Source organism: Pyrgilauda ruficollis, unplaced genomic scaffold, assembly GCF_017590135.1.
Source record: "Pyrgilauda ruficollis isolate IOZ18807 unplaced genomic scaffold, ASM1759013v1 scaffold20, whole genome shotgun sequence".
NCBI lineage: Eukaryota > Metazoa > Chordata > Aves > Passeriformes > Passeridae > Pyrgilauda > Pyrgilauda ruficollis.
Window position 1 is genome coordinate 1,403,529 of NW_024519207.1, and position 13,366 is coordinate 1,416,894.

The window sequence follows — 13,366 nt, forward strand, 5'->3', positions numbered from 1 at the left end:
AACAGTCCACTAGGTCTGCTTTTAAAATGAAGCTGTGATTAGCTTGAAGGAAATAAAATTTGCCTCTTACAGCAAGCTCTTTAACTGCACTTTTGACAGTCTTCAATGATACAGAAAGGAAAGTAGATCATTTTTGCTGTCATATGTGAAAAACACTTGCAAGCTGACCTGGCTTCTCATATATTACTTTTGTACAGAGACTAGCAACAGTGTCTGAATTGTCTTCCCCCACCTGCTCTGCCAAATTATTATGGTACAAGCACTTCAGAAAATAAAGCACAATTGCTTGAAATTACACTAGAGTCAAATGTTGATAAAAAGGTGTCACAGAGGGAATGAAAACTAACTGCTGTGAAATTTAATGAAACCCACTGTGTGCCAAGGGCACAGGCAGCCAAATTGAATTTTAAAAAGTGCCAAGCAGAGAAGCTTGTAATCAGACTAGCCACTATGTTAGATGAGATAAGCAGAATGACTTTTTTCTATCACTAGATCAAAACAGACTGCAATTCTTATGCATGAGATGAAAAGTTACAGTATTTATCTTCCCAGCTTCCTGTGTTCTTAGCACCGGATCTGTGGCTTAGGGGCATGAAATGGAATTTGCCATCTCCAGTGTATGACTTGTCCCAGCCCTTGCACGGTTCTTTCCTGACAGTTTTTATTGCAAATTGTTATGGAAAAGAGGAACAAGCTAATCAGAGTTGTTAATGGCTCAGCATAAACTGTCTTCAGTCATGGTGTCCCCTTCCACAGCCTGGGCAATGAAGTCAATAGAGGGGAATAGGAAATAGAAGATGATGCCAGCACCTGTTCAATGGTGCTCACACAGAGAACAGTTGCCAAAGCATCACTCCACTGCACCCTGATAAGAAATCATTTTACTCCTTAATTATTATAACATTATTTTGAAATTGTAATAAGAAAAGCCTGATCTCCCAAACAGAACTGCTTGCATTCACCATGGGAGTAATCCCTCAAACTCTGGTTAAGGACATGGGACAAAAAGGCTGTGCAGTCCATCTTTGCTGGAAACAGCTTCAGGACACTCATTACTTCAGTTGTTCAGGGAGTTACCAGTAGTCTTAGCTCTGGACAACACAGAGAGGCTCAGAGTCTGCACCTTTACCTCACTGATGGATTTTAACATTGCAAACCGCTTGAACTTGTAGCCTGGCCCAACTGGCCAGATTCTCCTTTTAATGGTCTGCTGGTGAAGCTGGAATACTTTCTGGAGAGAAAGTTTCTAGCAAGAGAGATTTCCAGTACTGAACAAAGCTCTCCAAAGCCAGCCATTGTGTTTCTTTTAAAAAGATATCTCATAAAAATGCCCTGACTTTTACCATGACCTCTCGATTTCGCAGAACGTGCCTGTAATAGCTTCAGGGCTTGTCTTGGCTGTAAAGAGTTTTATGCCAGCATTTAGTGCCATTTGTCATCTTTTCACTGCTGTGCCAGAAAAGGAACTTGAAAACTAACAGAATTCCTTGAAATCTAAAACACACTATAGCACAGAAGCCTTAAGTTTCCAATTTTCTTGTGCATAACCCATGCTACATCTGAAATACCTTCTGCAAGTCAGCAGTACTGAAGAATCCATCTGGCTGCAGGTATGGCAAATGGAATTTTATGAGGAGGTGAAGCTCCTCTCCTCTCACAGCGCTCTCCATTCCCACTTCCCCTGCTTCCCTGCCTGCACATGCCCCGGCCTCTGACTGCTTCTCCTCTGCTCATACCTTTCTGAGGATGCAGTTGAAGTAAAAGAGTTTTTAGGGGAATAAGGGTCACCTGAACTTTACCCCTGAAAGTAATACATGTCATTTGTTACTAAGCCAACATTTAGAGGTCTCCCTTTACTTACTTCTCTACAAAGCACACAAGAAATGGGTCAGCATCAGTTCTTATCATATTAAAAATTAAATTAACCCAAATCTCCCTCAATTTCCCCATTCGACTTTGTTTCAGCAAGGACTTCTTTGGAGCAGCAAAGCCTTTCCCCTGCCTCTGCCCTTTCCCCTATCACAAAGTAATTCAAGAGTTTCTTACATTATAACAACAACCATAACAGAAGCAACATGGTACACCTGGGAATGTTTGTACAAATTTGCCAGACAGATTGTACTAATCTCCAAATGACATTCAAAGCTCATAGTCATGTAGCAGCACCTGGGCTGAGTCAGAGCAATTTTTGAAACAAATAAATTTCCTCTCACAGATATACTCACAAAGGTCCCTCGACATCACTCTACCCTGGTTTCTATAAATCCCCCAACACAAAGCACTTTTTAGTACATCCTAGTAACCATTCCCAGTGACTGGCATTCAGCTGTATTGTGCCTGACCTGAATGACTTGTGATGCTCTGAATATCAAGTTTGCTATCGGTTTAATAAAATTTATAAATAGTCATAAATAGGCTTTCATTTTGCTGCAGACTTGGACAAAAACCTGAACTTGTGAAGAAGTCAGGCAGTGCTCTCCTCAGAAGTTGTAAGGCCATTTCTCATACATTACTATGTTAGCACAGGGTGCTGCATTTCAGAAGCAGCTTCTTATTCCAGATTGATCATTCATGGCTTTATGTCAATACTTTCTCACTTTGCATTTATTAGAAAACTGTTCTTCTCAAATTAATAATACAAATTTATATTACAAAGGCATCTTTATTGGGAAACAATGCAAGACAACTGAACTGTCAGCTTACAAAAAAAAAAGGTCAGATCTTTACATTACTATAGAAACTATACTATGTTTACCAGAATTCTGTATTTTCTGCTTAATTCTCTCTGAAGCTCTTTGGATTCTGCTACAAGATAAAATAACAATGATTTCTAGTAAGTTATTGTTTAGGTTTTCATTCATTATCATTTTTCTTCATACTCCTACAAACTACTGCCAAGCTTCCATTAAAGTCTGTTCTCCTAGTAAAGAACTGTCCCAACAAATCAATTCAAAGTGGTCAGTCCTCATGAAAGACTGGGGCTTTTCAGGCTTATGCAAGAAAATGGGACTCAGCTCACGGTACAGCAATCCTCCCAAGAAAGAGTTTTGTGCTAAGGTGTTAGTCCTGATGCAATTAATATTCCATACCTGGGTAATTAGGTAGAATCTGGTATCGCAGGAAGGTCTCTGCACTGTCACACAGCAGCAACCTCCCTCAAATCCCTCTAGTCACAACAAGTAGCAACGGCGCTGAGCTCCAGATCTTCTCTTCCCCTGGGTTCCATTGCGGAATACTGCTGTTGATTTCAACAGGTCAGGCTCTAAGGAAAAGCCAGTCTGGAGGGGGAAAAATATCTGCCTCTGTTCTCAGATGTACCTGTGACATCAGGGGACTGACAGTGGAACAAACAAAATAGGAGATCTAATCAAGCCTAGTGAATCAGCCTTATCACCGGCATTGTCCGGGTGCAGTGACCATGCCCAATTTTTCATGCCTGAGAAGATACAGGACAGCTTCTAGAAGGGATCTGTCAAATGCAATATTGCCCCTCTGACCTGTGATGTCTTGTGGTGGCAGAGTCATCCCAAAAACAAGGAAAGCATCCTTTCTTGGTTCTCTGTGACTTAAAGCCCTCTTCATATGATCTGAATGTCACTTCGGACCTCGCACTTGTGCAGCATAAAAAGCTTAACATCACTGAACTCCACAAAGGTGTTCCACAGTGCCAAAGGAAATCCTTGAGCAGGAAGCCAGCCAACATGATGGTCACCACAAGCTAAGCAACTGTGGTTGGAGTTCTGGATGTACAAATACATCCTGTGTTTATTAATTACACCACACTTCTTCCTCATTGCTCGCTGCATGGAATCAATACATTGTCTGCCCTCGAGTTCTACTCCTCGCTCCCTTGAAATGTTGGAGTTTTAAAACTGCCTTATTTTACTTTGTGAAGCCAAAGTTAAAGTCCTTAGAAGGCAAAAATGTGTATTGGAGAAATAAGAGGATGTGAGCAAGGAAAAGAAAATACACTTTGAATACTGTGAAAAAAAATTCCATGTGGAATGTATAGTAAGCTGAGTTTCCTAAGAGATGAGAAAAAAATACAAATTACATAGACATTTAACACCAGACTGGACAAAATCCTGGAAAATACACCATTGGGAACAATTCTGTCCTCTCTGTAGGACATATGACTTCACTCACACTGGAAAATATTGAAACATTTTGATGCCTAAATGCAGTTTCCAGCAATATTCGAATATCCATTGAAATATCTCAGGAAGCAAAACAAGCCAGATCTTTCAATGCAGAAACAAAATTGCTAACTCCAACCCAGATTCTTCTCTAATCAACACCAATGTGAAGGATCTGAAATGAGGTACCTCTGAATTTACTCTGACTCCGCACCAGCAAAATAGATTGTTTGGTCCCCTGCCTCACATTTTCTGAAGTTTCATTAGGCTATGAAAGCAAAACCTTTTGAAGTGAAAAGTGTCACAGAAGTGCTGAGCACCATTGTTTCTTTCTAATAAAAAAGGGGATAAAAAAGCAGGAAGACTGAACTTCATTCTACAGATATATAAAACAGAACTCCGGGATTTCTTTAGATCAAAAATTCTGTTATTAATGAAAAATTCTGCTTAAATGCAACATAGCTGCAGCAATATTCAAAACACCACTTTTATATTCAACATTAATAGGACAACAAGTGAAGTAAAGAGATTCTTCCCAGTATTTTAGTAACATCTTTATATATATATATATATATATATATATACATATATATATATATATATATATATACATCAGAATTTCCATTTTAAATGTGGTTCCAAAACACCTAAAATCTTACTTGAAGAATTTGCTCCAGGCTGAAACTCTGCATGGGGCTTTTTCTTCCTCTGTATTTAGTCAAAATTTATATTATGATTAAATGCAATTTTTTAAAAAACCAAAATGAGTATGTATTCAAAACAATTCAGTACAAACAAGTTAATTCACTGGGGTAGCTCTTCAACAAGAAAGTCATCATGAGAACCACACCTGTTTTAGACTAATGTCAAATCCAATAGTCCTAGAATAGAAATAGTGATGTAATTTGTACTAAGTGTCACTGACTTCAAAGGACACGCAAAAATTTGCAGCCTGTAAGGGCCCTGATGGTTTTTTAGGAAGATTTTGAAACACCAGAAGAGGTATCTGAAGTGGTTGAAGACAGAATTAAAAAACTACTAAGCTAAGTATGAAGGCTACTCTTCACATCATTTGTCTTCTTCAAGTTACATCCCCTCAGTTTCAGCAGCCTTACAGCCCCTTGCCTGCTCTGTACTGCCTGTGACCTTGCTGGCAGGGATGGTCTCCTCAGAGCTACTGATCCTGCACCTTAGCACCAGTGATGTTTATTACTGATCCTTCCTTGCTAACCAGTTTTGTTGAAATAGTCGGTGTTAGCTTAAATTGCAAACTTTGCTAACCAGGTTTCCTTCAGTGGGACTCTAGAGAAAATGTCACAAAAACCTGTGCTGTGAGATCTGCCAGGGAAGCAGCCTTTAGCAAGGCAGCAGCAGGAACTTCTGTGACCAAGGTGAAGGCAACCATGCAAAACAGTGTCGCCTCTTGAAAATATAGAGAATCTAAGTAAGTCTGCACCTTTCTTTACCTCTTTCAGGTAAGTACCTGCTAGTTGGATTCCCTATCAGTCAGACCTGATGGCCCATGCATTCAGGAAGATTCAAGTAATGCAAGCCCCTATCTAATTAAGAGAGTAGGAATCTAAGTATTGTCCTTTATAAACTGACAGAGGACATACATTGCATGGGTTCATCTATTACATTCAGGCTTCAATCCTGAATTTGTCTCATATTTTAATTCCTATCTGAACATAGCAGAGAGAGAGCTGGCTTATCTTCAATAAAACATATGCTACAGAATCTTTAAGATAATTTCACTGTCTAACTTCTCTTGTCCTGACCATCTTCCCAAACAGTTATACTTCCCTGTCTTATTCTGGGCTCCAAATCTAAATCCAAGAATTTGACTCTATGCTGTGCCACAGTATGTGAAGGTACCTTGTAGTGCTGAGAAGCAAAGGTTGAAGATAGGCACAAGCAGTCAGAGGCACAAGCACTCAGTTTAGCAAGTCAAAGTCTAGTTGAAAAGGGATGAAGCTGGAAAACTGTACACTGCATTTAATCCTTTGGTGGATTGCTAGAGAAAACTGAAGAAATAACTGGTGTGAAACACACCAGCTACAAAGCAGCTTCTATACAGGTTGTTCTGGTAAAGAAACCACAACAAAGCACAGCTTAAATGGATTGAAAGCAACCTAAGTGTCGGATCTTAAAAGAAAAAAAAAAAAAGACAAAATATTCCTTGAGAAAGTATAATTTTGCAATGATATATTCTTGGTGCTATATTTTTAACATTTGCATTAATGATCTGGAAGAAACGCAGCCAGAGTAATTCACCACTGGAACAACTTATGGAGATCAGGCTTTTCTCAAACTTAATTAAATTCAGACCAGAATTTTTTTCTCAGAGATACACTCTAGTTCAAACCGAAATGATATGAAGGCTGTCCTATGACCCATGCTACTGCAGACCTCAGACTAAGCAGTCACAGTGTTCTCTGCTGACTTTATTATTGCTGAATCAACCAGCCTATGACATGACACACAATGACTCACTAACAACTTCTAACAGTGTCACTTTCATTGTTTTCTTTCTTCTGTTACCTTGGTGAGGCTTCTTGTCCTTTCATTTGCCTCTCCTGCAGTGTCTATATGTGCACACACATGCTGGATTCATACTCATCGTGCACTTTGTCTTTGTCTAGGATGAGGATTGCCCCATCATGTGTTTACAGGAGCACAGCAAAGTCACTGAAGTTTTACATCCAACGAGAGGAAGGTGTGACAAAACAGCTCCGAAAGCTAACTTGCAAGTGAAGAAGGGGCCTTGGTGTTTAACAGAAGCAATGACCCTTCCTTGCCTCCCCCCAAAAGTTAGCCTTTCAAAAAATATTTTTAGGCTGAAGAGAATGAAAGAACTAGGACATTTTTGCTGCTTTTTTTTTTTTTTTTTTTTTTTTAATGTCTGTTTTATTTCAGGTACAAATTGCAGGGAGAGATGGCAAGAATATGTACATATGGGGGAAAGGATGAAATTGCTTGGAAGAACCACGAAAGAGTGTGGGGTCACTGTTTTCTTCATAGAAGTCCCTTGACCATCTCAGATCTTCCCTGTTCCCACAAGGCTTTGCTCAGTTACATTTTCTCCCTATAGGCAGGAAATTACACTGATCTTAGTCTTCCAGGCAGAAAGCAGAAAGCCTCACTTGAGCTGTCAGACGAAATAATGGTTACTGGTCAGTGCCTTTTCCTCCAGCTGCACAAAAACCTTTACCAGAAGTTTTTAGTTTCTGTAGTCAACTGGAACTACTCTCCCCAGAGCCCCTTTCTTAGCCAGCCTCAGAACCAAGACTGTTTTGTTCCACTTGAACCCCAGAGCTGTCTTTAACTGCTAGTCACGCTTCTTGAAATACAACTTTGTTTCAGCAACTCCATCTCTCCCAAAAGCCTCTTCTTACTGCTTTAACTGTTCCCCCAAGCAAATCCTTTGAGGGAGAGCTTCTCTACATGACCCCACAAGGCCACAACCTAGTGTTCTTTCCTCCTCTGTCCCTTACATTTCACTATCATCTCACCCACAAAGTCAGGTTCAGCAATTAATATGCCATTTTCCTCATCTTGAGGGATCAGTCCATATTTTTTTGCCCTTTGCACCCAGCAAACACTTGCCCTGAACACCTTATGGCTGATGGAAACTGTGATGGCCTCTACTGGCACACAACAATTGGAGAAGGATTCTCCAGCAGTTTCATGCACTCCTGAGAGCATTTTTCATAAGGCCACATTTTATTTTCTGAGACAAAATCAGAAGTTGTTAGGAACTGTGTCACCTTTTCCTCAAATGAAAAAATGTGCCTTTCACCACCCCCTGCTCCAAGAGCTCTCCAGATTTTCTAACCAACAATTTCAAGGACCATAGTTTCAGGATTTTCAGCACTTCCATGAGACACAAGGGAAACAAGACAGAGAAATAAGGAGAGGAAGAGTAGATGCTGCTGAAAACTTTGCTCATTTAATGAAGGGGGTAGCAATTTAGAGTGCAAATAAAGATGACAGTAAACATGCCAGTTGCTGACAGCCACATGGCTACCCCATAATCATGTAAGGGTTCGCTTCTCACGTAGCACTCAGAATCAGGGTCACGGTGTCAGGTTCAGAGAGATGTCTCAGCCAGCAGATTGTTCCACACTTTGCTCCCTCAGATCTGTATTCTGAGCGTGGTTTAGCTGCTCTACCCAGCAAAAGGGAGTTCTGAGCTAGTGAAGATTTCATTCCCACGTGCTGACCACTTTAATGAAAAGCTTCATCTTGCCAGTGTAATGCTCTTTAAATTGACCATCCTTGCAGTACTTGTGCCTTTTGATCCACTGCCTCTCATAAAACTGGCTAACCTTTAAGTTCATTATGTTCTTAAAAATATTGCTATGTTCTTAAAATCATTGCTCTGCATTTAGAGAGTGAAACTATTCACCAAATTAGTATGTCATGTCTGAGCTACCTCCCTTTAAATTTCTAGTTTCTCCATTTAAGTGGAATTGACTTGCCATGGCACAATGAAAAGAAGATCAATAATTACAGACTCCAATTTGTGATAGATTTGTTAAACTTCACTCCCTGCTGTCATATCCTCAATAGTTATGGTCAAAGCTACATCCTCACAATCTGTTCTAGCTACATTATATATGCCTCAGCCTTCCAAACACACAAAGGAAACCAGCTGGAAACACTGTACTTAATGTTATCAGTGCAGACTGTATCCATCTACATCACTGTGCCCTCAAGAGGTTACAGACAGCATAACTTCCACCTCAGTTGTCATTTCTTTGAAGCAGCCCAAGAGACATGCCCAGGAAGAATGGTCTGAGAGACCACAGTAGATGTTTGCCAGCTGTGGACTGCAGACCACTGACATCCACTGCAGAAAAGGCTGGCCTTGGGGTGTTGGACACTTCTTGTCACCCACCACCAAATGGCCTTAGAAAAAGCTAAAAGCGTCACTTTTCATGCAAGCAATTGCTGTAATGGCTACAGAGCTGCCACGTGATCATGTATGGGAAAGGAAATGGCTCCCACAATTAAAAACAGAAGGAAAAGTCTACGATGCAATCTTTCTAGTAGGAACAGAAACGTGACATGTTTCATCCCAGAGGCACCTTAAAATACATGGATACTTTGTAGCCAGGATCATCTGAAATAGAAAACACAGACTAAGTACATAGGAACAAGCAATAACCAAAGAGCCCTTCTGACTCTGCCTAGATCTGCAATTTCTTGCAGGTTCTGCCATTCAATTTTTATCAGAAGAGCAGATTTATGGTAAAAGCACTCATGAATAATTCACTCCCTTGATCTGCCACATGCAACTTGGGGAAATCCCAGCTATAAAACCTTGGCACCATTTAGCTAGCACAAGCTGCACTACTTTTTTACAGGTGTTATTCCACTGACCTACTTGGAGTTATTCCTCCTTCACAGTGCTAGAAGAAAAGGATCAGGCTGTTTGCTTACCACCTCTGGTAAGCAAACCTCTCTGCCACGTCTTCATAGCAGTAAAAATGCTTCTAGTGTTGGACTAAGTTTTAGCTTTGGCTCACCACAGCTTCAGTGGCTTGTACATCTCCTCTGCTCTTGGGCCTCCCATAATAATCCATTATTCGTTGGCTTACTTCCTCCTAAAGTCTGTGTTTTTAAATCATGTTGAGAAACTTACTTGGATCCTAAACAAAAGGAGCACAAGAAAAGCCATAAACTAGCTACACTGAACCTGTCTTTATGCTGGTTTCTAACTTCAAGAGAAATATGGTTTATTCCAATACTCATCCTCTGCCACTGGAGCAAGAGCCCCAGCAGGGTATGGGTGCAGATGCCCGAAACAAAAAGAAAGTGAAACCGTTTAGCCACCTCCCTGTCCTAACACAGAGGATGAATTACTAGCATCACTCAATAAGCAGTGGCTGCTTATTTTCCTAGGCTTTTCCATATATAAAGCTAGGTGGGAGCTCTACTTCACAATAAAAATAAAAAAAAATTAAAAAAAATTATAAAGGTTTTATTTTATTAGATCTCTAAGTGGATACCAACTAAAATGACAATGACTGCGCTGCCACCAAGCCACATTCAAAGCCCACATCATGGTATACAACTACACCTACAACTGCATTACAGGGAACAAAGAGATGGCATTCCTTGCTTGTAAATAAGGTGAACAGCTCACGGCTATCTTGACATAAAACAAGATAATAATTATAGTGCCTAAGTTAGACATCTGAGTAAATGCAGTCATGTTATTTAAACAATTAACCTACACTGATTTATAGCAGCTAAGGATCTGATGAGGGATGTAAGAAACTCCTCTTTACCCTAATATGTCCCTTCAGTTTATCCAAATTACTGGCTTTCACCACCTGGCCTCTCCCTTGTGCCTCCACAGTTAGGTTTTAAGCAGGTTAAGAAATGGCAGTCCTCACTTTGGTCTTTTCTTACACACTTCCAGCAGTGCTGAATGAAATGAGAGACAACCATAAAAGCCAATAGAGGGGAAAATTAGACATGCTGCGTAACTAATTTCTGAACTGTAAGCAAAGTTGTTGGCAATTTTCATTTCATATCACAGGTTCATGTTTCTTTGAACTGCCACCTACTGAGAACAAGCACTGGCTGCTCATGCCCTTCCAGGCAGGATGGGATGCTGCCTGGTCAGCTTGGACAAGTTTAAGAGGTTGCCATGGTGTGCTCCTTCTCCAGGAGCCACCATCCTGCCTCAGAGAAGGGTGCATGCCTTCAGCTCACACCATGTCATGGGGAGCAGGGTTCCTCCTGCATCCCCTGGCCACGTGCCCACTGCTGGAGCTGCCGTGTTTGCTGGGGTGGCTGTAAGCAAACAGCTGTAAGCTTGCCTGCCAGCCCTGCTCCACAGGCACACAGGGGAGCATGGTCACGAGAAAGGGGCCAAATGCAAATTAAAACCAGATGAGCCAAGATAGCAGTTGGAAAGAGGGGGTGGTTAAAGCCTGTGACGGCTCTAAGTGAAAATAGTCAGACAAAGCGGGCTTGCAGATTGTCACCAAACTGAGAACCTCCTCCACCCCCAACTGCCTGGCTGGAACTGTATAATGGGGCAGGTTTCAAGAAACCACAGCTCCCAGCAGAGTTAACTCTCCAGCAGCTGCTGCACTTTCAAATTGTCAGACAGATTAAACACAGGAATGCCTGTGTGTCACAAAGCTCAGGGAAGGGTGAAGTGATGGGGTCAGCTTGCTCTAAAGTGCACAAACTACTCAAAAACTTGGAGACAGGACTCCCTGTGGCCAGGAGGGAGTTACACTGGTATCATCTGGCAGAAGGCTTGGCACAGGGCCCTTTCCCAGCCATGGCTGTCCTCACCAAGCTGGACAGTTAGTGGAGTTTTTGTCTTGTGCTTCCTTATAAGCTGCAGTCGCGGCATGTAACCGGACTGCCCTTGCAGGGCAAGTGCCTGTTTGGAAGGGAGAGAAACAGGGCTTCCACTAGAGTCCACTACTCTGGGGCATGAGCCAGCGAGCCTGGCTGGGACCAGATTCTGCAGGGCACCCAAAAAGCTGGCACCTGCACTGCCTCAGCACCCAAAGCTCAGAGAAACATGTTACCTTATGGGGGCAGGTGCGTGTGTGTGGTGGAGTGCTTGCATCAGGCAAAAGTGAGTGCCACTGATCTGCATGTCACCGATGACAAGAGGGTGATGATTTACTGGGAAAAGTGCCCTGTAAAAGCATGCTTGTGGATCCTATTTATTGTCTCATACCCTTCAAATACTCTTACAGTTACGAAGACGCCACACAATTACAAGTTAGAAAAAGGAGCGGAGGTAATTCTCCCACACGCTGTCTAGCCCATGGAGCCAACAAACCTGCGGCACCATCGGCAGGCAGCATGGGTCAGCCAGCCCAGCAGGGCTCCTCCCAGGAGATGGTGGGCCACCTCCACTAGGAATAAACAACCCACACTTCAAACCTGGGCCAAAGCTTGTTGCCAGATACGTGCAGCTGCAGAGAGCAGAGTTGGAGGAAGCTCTGCCAGTAACAGGGGTAAGAAGGAGAAAGAGAGGTTGTTCCCACACAACACAGCCTCTCCTCTGCCAAACCACAATGCTTCATGTGGATCTGTAGCCCACATGCTTCTCCAGGTACCTCCAACTCAGCTATGCTGTGCTGGAAACTACAATCCACAAAACTGCTGAGAAGACGCTGGCCCACAGAAGTCGACTTGCCACGCAGCTCTCAAAGGTCACATAATGACCAGACAGGGACTTGAGCACAAGAGAGCCCAGGCCACTGTGTCTTTGGGCCACATTCAGGCAGCCACACAAGCAGCTCAGTCGTTGAGGGAGCCAAGCGGTCTCCCTTGCTAGGAGAAACTTTGAATCACCCCCTCCTCTTCCCAAAGCACCAGAAGAGTCTCCACACAAGCAAACAAACAGCCTGGACATCCCCATCCCCTCACCACAAAAGCACTTACCCCCGAGGAACTGGATTCCTCCTGCAACCCTGCCCACAGTCCTGGAGATGAGCTCGGACACACAGCAGCCCATGAGCGCTGTCAGGGCCACCAAGAGAAGCAGCCCGCAGCCCAGGCCCGTCACCACCGTGCAGATCCTCCACTCGGCGCTCGGGATGGCCTGGAAGGAGGCATAGCGGCCACACTGCTCCACCATCACGGTCATCTGGCGGCTCTCATCCCGCACCGGGTAGGAACACCTCCGGAAAGTGCCGAAGGAAACAGACTTCTCCAGCTGAGACCCCAAGAGCCAGTAGGGCATGAAGAAGCCAACACAGGAGGCAGCAGCACAGAGGAAGGAGAGGAAGGCCCAGACGATGCCAGCACAGGTGAGGCTGGAGGCCATCTTTGTGTCTGCTCCAAGACCCCACAAGATGGGAAGACAAAAGTAACTGTATTTTAGAGGAGCTTTATGGATAATCCGGAATCTCTCAGCCTTGACAAATCCTCACACTGGGAGAAGCTTGGATCCAAAGAGGCGGGGGGATATTTCCTCCCATCATGAAGTCAAAGGTCCCTAATTAAATAACAAAACACAAAAAGAGAAGAAAAATACAAGTTCAGTAACGCTGACATTAGAAAAAAATATTTATCTGCCAGAACGTTTTTCCTTCCTAGGATAAGACATGTCACATGTCACTTTTCTGTCCCACCCTTGCAAGCAGACCCTAAAATCACTCTCAGTGACACCAGTTTCTGTGGTCAGTGTGATGGTGGTGGCCAGCAGCCCAGCTGGAACAGGCTGCTGTGCACATCCAGGA

General features: G+C 42.8%; 1 protein-coding gene across 1 annotated transcript in view; it reads right to left on the reverse strand.

The window, feature by feature from the left end:
* Window positions 1-13,366, reverse strand: part of LHFPL6 (LHFPL tetraspan subfamily member 6) — a 135,159-nt gene that overhangs the window by 119,319 nt on the left and 2,474 nt on the right. Inside the window, exon 2 of the mRNA XM_041467093.1 lies at window positions 12,567-13,122. Within this exon, the coding sequence (XP_041323027.1) occupies window positions 12,567-12,951 (385 nt within the window). The 5' untranslated portion in view covers window positions 12,952-13,122. The remainder of the gene's footprint in view (window positions 1-12,566; window positions 13,123-13,366) is intronic.